Source organism: Ixodes scapularis, unplaced genomic scaffold (genome assembly GCF_016920785.2).
Source record: "Ixodes scapularis isolate PalLabHiFi unplaced genomic scaffold, ASM1692078v2 PGA_scaffold10__122_contigs__length_95168666, whole genome shotgun sequence".
Taxonomy (NCBI): Eukaryota; Metazoa; Arthropoda; class Arachnida; order Ixodida; family Ixodidae; genus Ixodes; species Ixodes scapularis.
In genome coordinates, this window is record NW_024609836.1 from 83,867,481 (window position 1) to 83,877,581 (window position 10,101).

The window sequence follows — 10,101 nt, forward strand, 5'->3', positions numbered from 1 at the left end:
GTGGATACGTCGAGACGTCGCGTACAACTTTGCTCGCGGTAAAGAGGTGAGCGGGACGTCGGTAACGCCGGTCGGGTAGGGTCGGGTCGGGTCGGTGTCGGAGCTATTCGTCGTCGCTCGCGGCAAACGGGCTTTTTCAATAAAGTTCATGTCTGTGGTCGCGAAAAGATAACTGCTGTGGAAATTACCCGGCGTCGGTGACAATGCAACCGGCTTGAGGCCTCGGCGATCGGCTGAACCGCCACGCGAACGAGACCTGCTCGATGGGGAAGCACGCTGCTGGATGCAGTCGATGGTCGCTCCCACTGTCGCGTAATCGCCGTAATGGATACGGCGTCCGCGCTTGGGGGTGAATGCTTGCGGTAGTTCAGCACGTATGGACGATTACGAACGAACACGTGCAAACTACGCTTTCGCTGCGGCGAAAAGCCGTGTAAAGCGCTGGGCCTCGCTCGTCGAACCCGTCTTGCGTCAAACGGCCGCCATTGTAAAAAAACACCCCTAGACGTGTGATCGCAGAACGAAGTACACGTTCAAAGATGTTCATTTTACACGAGACCTCGGGTGCAAACGAAATACACCGAGCCTCGCGTGTAAAACGAACACCATTTGGGGAGTCCGCCCTGGGACAACGGTTTACTCGTCCAGGGGTGTACTTTTTCGCTGTGTGTGTAGAGACTTCGAGCTTGAAAAACACGGTGAGGACCAAAACTGTAAATTCAATAACTTCGCGAAAAAACAATATTTTGACCTAGTATTTGGGATACTATTTTCGCGATGTTTGTTGGTTAGTTTAGCAAAATTTCAAGCAAATCGGAGACAATGAAAAAATCGGTGGAGTAGCCCTTTAAAACCGAAACACCGAAACTGAATGGCGACTTGGTGCGCCATTCAGTTTCAGTTTTTAGCGGTACAATAATATGGCGGGAAAGAAGTAATGGAGATTTGCAGAAAATTGGTAGCAGCCACAAAAGAACATCTCGTCACATAAAGAACGAAACATAAGCTCGTAACTATGAAACTAACAAAAAAAAAAAAAAAAGGCATTTGCCGGAAAAGCGGTCTTTCGGCTTGGCTGATTTTCCGCTAGTCTTATTTTCACGTCACGCCCAACTTGTTGGTCACGCTGGTCACGCCACGGACGTGAAAACAAGTAGATTGCCGGTAATTTTCGAGGACGGACGAACTGTTTGTGTAGTACTCGTGTCTATAATGGTAGTCCTCTAGTCTCTAGATGGGTTTAAACGGACCCAGATAAGGCGTCCCACCGTGCTCCTGAGCTTATCTTGAGACGCCGACATTGCGCCGACGGAGCGACGCCGGTCTCCAAAGTTGCTTCGTTGTTTGAGAAGCACTCGAGGGCGGTGCCGTCTGACAGGGATTCTGGGATTCTCTAATCTACTCGGCCCATCTGGGGTGGATCGCCATTGAGCACAGATCCGTCGCATGCTTCGCGCCTGGAGCAGTCGACTCCGTCCGTACTGCGCTCGCAGGTTTTACCTACTCGGCGGCAGCGACAGGTGAGCGCAGTTCAGCGGCATACTAGTGACGCCGGATACACCGTACCATGGCATGACGTCTGCCTGAGTGTATCGCAAACGCTCGAAAGCGCGTTTTGCCAAGTCGCTCGGCGTAGGATGCATGCGCAGAAAAAGATAAGGACAGAGAATGAACATGCGCTACACACAAGCGCTGTTCTGTTCCTTCTCTCTGTCCTTGTCTTTTTGTGCGCTGTTCTGTTCACCACGTCATCATGCTCACTTGCCCAACTTACAACTCTTCTGCTATGGGTGGTACTCGCAAGGCGCCATATTTGAGTCCGGTGTTCACAGTGCATGCTCAGGAGGAGACCTCACTTATCTCCTAAGCTTTATAATCTTGGCGATGTGGAAGCTCGTCGTATGCTCGCACTCGGCAGCAAAGGACTCGCCTTTATCGGCCAGTAAATACTATACTTCATTTCGCTTTAGGGTGGATCGCAGCGGACGCTTCAAGCCATCCCACCCAACCCAATGCTGTGAAAGCGTCCTCCCGAAGGTCACATGACACTTGAGGGCATTGGATTGCTTCGGATGTCTCGTAGCGACCTCCACGGTTATCGTAAGCTGAAGCAAGAGCTTCCTTCGATTTAAATGCACCTGCACCGGTACAGAAAAGCAGGGTGGTGTACTTTATTCAGATACGACCGTAAGTACACTGCCCTACACTTTTCTGCACCGGTGCAGGAGGTGCAGGTAAATCTAACGAAGCTAAGGTATTGGCGATTCCACTGAAACGGACGCCGCATAGAGGCAATGCTGATAAGCTCAAGAGAGGAGGTTGTTTCGACTGTCGTCTGCTATCGGTGCTTGTTTCTCGTAAACAGCATAGAAACAAACATTGTTTCTAGTAATTATCTCTATGCTTTTGTCATGTCATTCCTACGCAGAATAAAAGGTTTCTACTGTCGAAAAATCGCTTTGGTTTCATATGTAACACAGACTTTACGCTGCAGTGCAGGAAGTTTATGGTGTTCATCGTGCTGAGCGACGAAAATAACCACCTTTCTTCCGCCATTCTGCCTGGCCAGCACGCCCCCTATATAGTTCGCTGGAGTCGTGAATACCCATGCGGGTAGAAATTGAGACGAGAGCGCGCGGGAACGTCGGAACGCCTTAGTTGATAGATGCAAAGCTAGCTGCAGCTGTGTCTTCACTGCACTAGTCAAATGCTGGATGCTGGCATTCCGCATTCTAATGCGTTCGACGAGTGCTTTGCATCCATTCTCTAATCCTTCCAATCGGAGCTTGGCGTTCCGACCTCCCCGCACGCTCTCGTCTCCTCTCCCTCAGTTTCTACCCGCTTAGGCTGTTCCTCAGTGGGTGGTGCTGCCTCGTGCCGTCTTGGAAGCGAGCCCGTCTACCTCGTACAGTACCCGTCCGGCGGGCACGATGAGCGGCGACGGCTATGTGGTGCGGCGCGGTGCCAGCAACCCTCCTCTCACGTACCGGTTGTTCGACAACGCGGCACATGGTCTGGAGCCCGAGTTCCGGCTCCTGGACCTGGCAGACATGAAGGGATGAGGGTGCAAGGTTCCCCAGGGCGTGCTCCAGAAGATGCTCAAGACGCTGCAGCCAGGTGGTTCGTCGTCTAGCAGCGTCCAGCACGGCCCTGCGGGAACGCAGATCGGTACGTGCACTCCTATAGGGTTAATGTAAGTGTCTAGAGGGAAAGGTCTCGCGCATTGTGGCCACTTCGGAATGGCGGTGCACGTACGCGGACATTGGTGCTCCCAAGTGTGGTCCCAACGGGCCCACATACTGATCTCCATGGCAGTTGTCATAGATATCGGTCAACCCAAATCCCTGGCAATGCTTTAATATGCACAAACAAGCAGTAAAGCATCACCTCTAATGTTTGTATCTACTGTTTTTCTAGCTCTATTTTATACTTCGTGAAAGACACTGGTGTCGTGCATTGTATAAGAAGAAATTGTTGACGAGCGCTCAAGCAACTTAATTCAACTTGTCGCGGTAAAACGGACACGCCTAACTTTTCTCTGCTTTCTTTCTTCACTCTTCTGTCGCCCTCTTTCTTGTTCTTGCTCTCTGGTCTGCCGATGGCAGCGCTCAGGATTTGCGACATTCTACTCCCGTCTTTACACCCCTGGCTGGTGGGTATGTCTAAAGTGGCAATCTTGGCATACCCAGGGACGCCATTGGGAGGTGTCCCTCGTAGCTTCGGCTAGTATAGCTTATCTCTTTGGAATGCATGCTTATCTCATTGGAATGCATCGAGTGAGCTTAACTGTCAGATGCGAATGCAACTAGCAGAATGGCGCTAGTTTCTAAAATGCCACATTCAGCTTTTGAAGCTTGACTGTAGCTGATAGTTATACCAAAACAGTTTCTCTACGAAGCAGGGAAACTGTTCTTAGTTTACGAACGAGGGGTGGATGAATAAAACAATACAGCTAGTCTGCAGCAATATACAGAGGGTCCCCCCCACCAAAAACAAAATTGCAGGATTTTTCTCATCGCAAAAAAACAACTACACATTGACAAGTGCTCCCTCTCTGCCCAAACGTAGCACTAGCGGTCCAAACAAGATGTTAAAATTTTAAAACTAACCATTATCTGGTTCAAAAGTTACAGGTGATTTTCTGCAATTTTTAATGGGAAAATGGTGGCCGAGAGAGCTCTCTAATACGTGGGTCCGAATGGCACCAGTTACCAAACACTGGCCATATTTTCCCATTGAAATTTTCAGGAAATCACTTGTAGCTTTTGAATAAGAGAATGGTTGGTTTTAAAACAACGGTGTCAGGCTCAGACCACTAGCTTTACATTTGAGCGGAAAATGAGCGTTCAACGATGCAGAGGTAGTTAAATTTTGCAATAAAAAAAACAAAAAAACATTGTAATTTCTTTTTTTTTTTTTTACATTTTGTAGATGACTTGATTATCTAGGACTCTGGGACCATCTTTGATTTACGAGCAGACAGCGAGCAGACGCAGCGGCAGAATCGTAGCACTGCATGTATGGCTATAGCTTTCTAGCAGGATAGAGCCACGCTCTGGGCCAGTTGCGCGTTGCAGCAGACGTGCTGAGCAGCGTTTATCGCTCTCCCCCAGACATAGGGATGGACTCGAGCGTCACCCCCCTGGGCGCCTCTGGGTTCTCCCTGGTGCAGACCATCGACTTCTTCTACCCGTCGGTGGAGGATCCCTACATCAGCGTAAGTGTTGAGGCCCCGTCGCTCGCACGTCTCCGCCACACTAAGGTGCCTGGAGTGCGTCTTTAGCCTGTGTGTTTACCGTGTCTGCATTTGTGGTCCCTGGCAGTGGCACAGTATCGGAGGCGGAATAGGCAGACGCCTGTTCTGCTCTGGGTCGCTCTCTAGCTTGACAGTTCACTGAAGCTTCAGCGGCCAGGAGTTGAAACGCTGCGACGATGGCGACGCTCCCAATCGCTCGTCTTTTTGTTTAAACTTTCACGACATCTGGCAGGATTGCGGCATCCGACGGCGTGACGTTCTGGCTCCTGGGACGTAATTTGCTGCCACTTTGTGACCACTTTCGATGCATGGGCGGTATAGGATACTAGACACTCGAGTCAGACACTTTCCAGGCACCGTACCCATGCTCGTCTCCCCCTTTCCGTCAAAAGGGCAAGATAGCGTGTGCCAACGTGCTGTCTGACCTCTACGCCCTCGGAGTGACGCGCTGCGACAACATGCTCATGGTGATGGCCGTGAGCACCAAACTGACCGAGAGCCAGAGGGACGTCGTGGTGCCCCTCCTCATCAAGGGATTCAGGGTGAGTTGTTCGAAGGCCATAGACCACGGTGGAAGGACACAAAGGTGTCTGAGAGGCGCCACCTCAATATGGAACAAGTGTGTCGAAGGTTTGCTCTCATTTCTGGCAAACGCCACAAGATGCGCAACATGTCTAGGGACCCCAAAGACCGTCGTTACTCGCGTGCGTGGCGTGCTACCGCACCTGTGCAGGGGCCCTAAACCGCCAGTGCCGCCGCCAAGAGATGGGCGAAGCCCGAGCTAATTTTCGGCCTCTTTTCTGGCTTCATTCAGATGCCTCTCCTCGTCGACCGTGCCTTAGGCCCCACAAGGGGGCCACGGTCACATTTGTGCAGACGAATTCTTCTGCGTCTGCCAGTTGAAGCGTGTTCTCTCCTTTCGAAACAGGCCCATTAGTCCGACAAGAAGGGCATTTGATTGTGCTTGTATATCCACGTCTGCCAGTCGAAGCACGTTTACTCGACGGATATGCATGCTTCGGAGCAGACAGTTTTTGTGCAACCACTTTCCTGTCGCGCCTCGGATGGTTCTGTCGCGGTGGCCTTTTATACAACATATTAGAAGTGGGACCGTGCATTTGGGGTCCAGTAGCACCGACGTGCATGCTCTTTGCAGGACCTGGCGGCAGAGGCTGGTACCCGCATCACGGGTGGCCAGACGGTGCTCAATCCTTGGCCCATGATCGGAGGAGTGGCTTCCAGTTGCTGCCGGGACGCCGAGATCATATCGTGGGTAACCCTCGGCGACGTACGCCCCCGTGTTAAGGAAAAAAGCGCGGCCCGTCTGCATCGTACGCGTTAATTCTGTCCCGGGCTGTGCCCACACCACTTACAGAAATCCAAGCCTGCACGCTAAAATTTTGACATCATAGATCAAGAGCAGACGCAGATTGGACACGAGTGTTGCGTCGGACACTCGGCATTGGGCTCGGGACCGATTGCCGAGTTGTCAACATCCGGCTGCGACGACATTTTGTGGAGAGAGAGAAGGACATTCGCAGGCCTGGGTTATTCCGCGTGGTGTTGGCTGTGCGGACATCTATACCTCGTTTGACCTTACGATAGACCGCATGTAGACTACTAGCCATCATAGCTAATGCAGTCTGCGAACATATCGAGCGATCACAGTTAGTCCGATTGCTCTAAGCCGTCGTGTTGTGGCCACCTCTGTCAGCTCGAGGGGTTCGGCACGTCGAAGATGTTGGTCAGCTCCCAGCAACCGCCTTTCGCAAAGCCTCCCTCCCCGGGTCACGCTCCCACCCCGTCCCGTCGTTCCAGGCCGGACGGCGCCGAGCCCGGGGACGTGCTGGTGCTGACCAAGCCCTTGGGCACCCAGGTGACCAGCAACGCCCACCAGTGGCTGGATAGGCCCCAGCGCGTGGAGCAGTTGGAAAAGGCCGGCATCGCGGCCGAGGACATTCGCCGCATGTATTTTCGCGGCATGGACAGCATGGCACGTCTGAACCTCACTGGTGGGTGTCCCCCTTTCGCCTCTGGAAGCCCGCAGTACGCTGCCTGCAACGCGTCTCCGACCGGTGTGTCGGAGACGCGTTGCAGGCGACATTGTGACCCTTCTATAACGTCATCGGGCACAAAACCAAGGTTCGCTTTTTTGGACGTGGTAAAGACGCCAGTCGGAGATGTGTTTGGGCACCGCACTCCCGGCACTCCCACGCGGTGCAGCCGAGAGCGGGAGTTCTTTTACACTCCGTCGAAGGTTAAGAAAGGAGAGACAAGCTCCCACCGCAATGCTCTCCACTCTTTCCACTTTAGCGAGCGAATGCTGGAGAGGAGGCGAGTGGACTTTCCTCCGTCAGGGGAGAGCGCAGTTGCTTGCCCGTCCTCACCTGCTCGCCTGCTCTGCCACCCTTGTTATTTGCTGTACTTCGTTCACCCGTAAAGGGACACTGACAGGGTAGTTATGCTCGCCGAGGTTTTTGTTTGTACATGACATGAGAACCCAACTCCCCAGAACACAATTTGCGGCTCGAAATTACTTCTCTTTCCACCCGAAAATCGTCGATTGAGAACTGGCCGGTTTGAGTCGCACTCACTCTGTTCGTTGTACTAGTCGTGTTCCGTTTTTTGAGGTGTATTGGTGTGTACCGAAATTGTAGCTTCCCTTGAGGTACATCGTAAAGGCACGTCGTAAAGGCATGTTCACACACTTGCAACACCTTACGACCAAGTGCCTTAAACTTTTTGGGATCTCTCGCAACAAGACAACAGACCAGCGCCATCTTTCAGGCAACCTCAGGACACCCTGCATTTTCGTATATTTCCTCCTTTTTCTTCGCACATCGTTCCTTTCTTCTTGGCTTAAGAAACTGTTATCAACAAACATTTCTTGTAGATACCGTATTAACTCGAGTAATAGCCGCACTATTTATGAACGAGGCGCTTGCTTCTACTTTCCTGCAAAGCACATATACAGCCAATCATCGCGTTGCACAAAAATAACATAGCGGATAATTAGATCGAGAATACGATTCTCCATACAAATGCAATCTTCACAGATGGTATCTTCGCGCGAAGACATTATGTCTGTCCTCTAAACCGCTGGAGTCATGCTGTCGATCGCGGTGATTGGCAATCTGTGTGCTTTGCGGAAGAGCGAACCCTCAGGTTTTCTTCATAAACAGTGCGGCTATTACTCGAGTAAATACGGTATTATGTGTGTTTGATCTCTCAAATACTGCAGAACCTTTGCCCTAGTGAAACGCAGCTCCAGGGACACCTCGTAGGTGGCAGCAGCGTGCCAGTGCATTTCTTGTCAAACAAGATTGCAAGAGCTCGGTCATAAGCAAATGCAAGCGTGGAAACAGGCCTTTAGGCAAAACAGAGTATTTTCTGCCAGGTTTGTCAGAGCGGGAGGTGAGAAAGCGTACACGGAGGCGCGCGCTTCACTCTTCGCAGCGGCCCAGCTGATGCATCGGCACGGGGCTCACGGAGCGACGGACGTGACGGGCTTCGGCCTCCTGGGCCACGCCCAGAACCTGGCGGAGGTGCAGCAGAAGGCCGTGGACCTGCGCATCCACACGCTGCCCGTGATCCGAGGGGTGCCCGAGGTGCTGGCGGCCACGGGGACCTCCTTCAAGCTCATGCAGGGCTACTCCGCTGAGACCTCGGGTGAGCGCGGGGGTTTCGTGGAAAGGCCAGTTCGGACCAACGCATTAGAGCGTCCTCGAGTGTGGTGGTCGGCCCCGGAACTGCGCCTAACTGGGCACACTCACGCAACCAACATGTACCACGTGCCGGCAAGCGTCGTACCGTGTTTTACGAAACTTACCACACTCTAGCATACTCTAACGAAAATGTCCAAACCAGCCTTAATAAATCTAAAGATGGTCCGCCATCTTCCTGCGTGTTTCTGCTGCGTTGGAATGGCAAAGCACGGAGACAAGCATCGGTTGCTGGCAAAGCCCTTAACTGTTTTTGTTTTTTTTTGGTTTTTGTTTTTTTTCTTTTACGTGCCTTTGCATTTTGTTGCCATTTTTAAAAATGTGTAGACTATAAAAATGCATGCTGCCATCTCTGAGCAGCGCCTCAAACTAAGCTCCGAGCGAGCCTGCGTCGTCCAAAACAGTCAAGGGGCGAGGTAGGGTGTGCGGACGAGCTACACTCGTCCTAAATGCTTTGGGGATGGCTCTAGGTGGACGAGCCAGGTTCGTCTAAAACGGCTAAGGGGTTAATGAGCACGAGGAGGTTGCAAATGACCGATTGCAAGGTTGAACCCTGGTAGTCTTCTCAGCTTTATTTCGTTCTTACCCGCTCCGGTGTAGGCCAGTGCAGGTAGGTCGGGCTAGCCTACTAGTAACACGAGTAGCTGCTGATAAAGTGCAATGAACCAATCTCGATTTTGACACGTGAAAAGAGCGCAGAGGGGGCAACTGAGTGGCGCAGCAGTAGACGTCTCTCGCAATCTCCCAATAGCAGGGGGGCGTCAAGAGAGGGCACCACGGATCCAGGAAGCGAGGAGCGGGGGTGACGAGTGTAGCGGAGTGGGGCGGGAGCGCCAGCGTGCTCTCGAACGAGATCACAAGAACTCGGTCTGAAGCAAATCCAAGTGCGTGAAGGGGCCTTAGGCATCTGAGATGGTCTTCTGTTGGAACGTTCCTTCAAGAAGGCTGCGTGGTGCAGGGGGTCTGCTGGTGTGCCTACCGGAGGAGAATGCTGTCAAGTTCTGCGAGGAGCTGCAGCGGCTCGAGGGCTACCCTGCCTGGATCATCGGGGACGTGGTGGAAGGCCAGAGGCGGGCCGTGCTCGTGGACCAGCCCCGGGTGCTGCCCGTGCCTTCGGCCGACAAGGAAGGAGAGCTCTGGTAGCGGGGAAGGAGGTGCCCCGGTGGGAGACGGATGAACCTGCGGCTTGAAACGTCGACTCGCGACGTCGGCCGCGGGGGATGTTTGGGGGTGCTCTCGCCGGGTGACGCTTGCTGACCCGTCTGCCGGAACAATAAAGGACGCTTTTTACGTTACTCCTGCTGCCGATCGCTTTTTGGTCGCAGAAGGAACAGCACGTACACCAACACTCGGAACCCACTTTACACGGTTCGCAAAAATTGGTGTGCGTATTGCGCTGCGATTTACTACAGAGATGCAGCTAGGTGGTGGAAGCTTGGAGTGAAAATATCAAGAAATAAAATTACCATGTTCAAAACACAAGAAAAGAATAACCGAGTGTAGGCAAACTATTGCTGTGTAATGCTGCCAACGAATGTTCTAAGCGTCGAGGGCTGAGGAAGCATAGTCCAAACTTTCAGAAGGTTGCCTGCCAAGCTTGGCACTGAGATGTCCTCGACGCTT

At 52.4% G+C, this 10,101-nt stretch overlaps 1 protein-coding gene across 1 annotated transcript; it reads left to right on the plus strand.

Moving 5' to 3' along the window:
• The first annotated feature begins 920 nt into the window (after window positions 1–920).
• On the plus strand, window positions 921–9,773 carry LOC8023663 (inactive selenide, water dikinase-like protein). Its single transcript, XM_042288708.1, has 8 exons — window positions 921–1,520; window positions 2,912–3,168; window positions 4,614–4,717; window positions 5,149–5,298; window positions 5,913–6,025; window positions 6,575–6,768; window positions 8,213–8,425; window positions 9,437–9,773. Exons 2-8 carry the CDS (start codon window positions 3,096–3,098, stop codon window positions 9,619–9,621), a joined length of 1,032 nt encoding a protein of 343 aa, XP_042144642.1. The 5' UTR covers window positions 921–1,520; window positions 2,912–3,095; the 3' UTR covers window positions 9,622–9,773.
• The last annotated feature ends 328 nt before the right edge of the window (window positions 9,774–10,101 follow it).

Bases quoted from the DNA above. Each gene is read 5' to 3' on its own strand.
- LOC8023663 (XM_042288708.1), top strand. From the start codon at position 3,096: ATGCTCAAGACGCTGCAGCCAGGTGGTTCGTCGTCTAGCAGCGTCCAG. The intron at 3,169-4,613 runs GTACGTGCACTC...GCTCTCCCCCAG, and splicing joins CCCTGCGGGAACGCAGATCG to ACATAGGGATGGACTCGAGC. The intron at 6,769-8,212 runs GTGGGTGTCCCC...CACTCTTCGCAG, and splicing joins GGCACGTCTGAACCTCACTG to CGGCCCAGCTGATGCATCGG.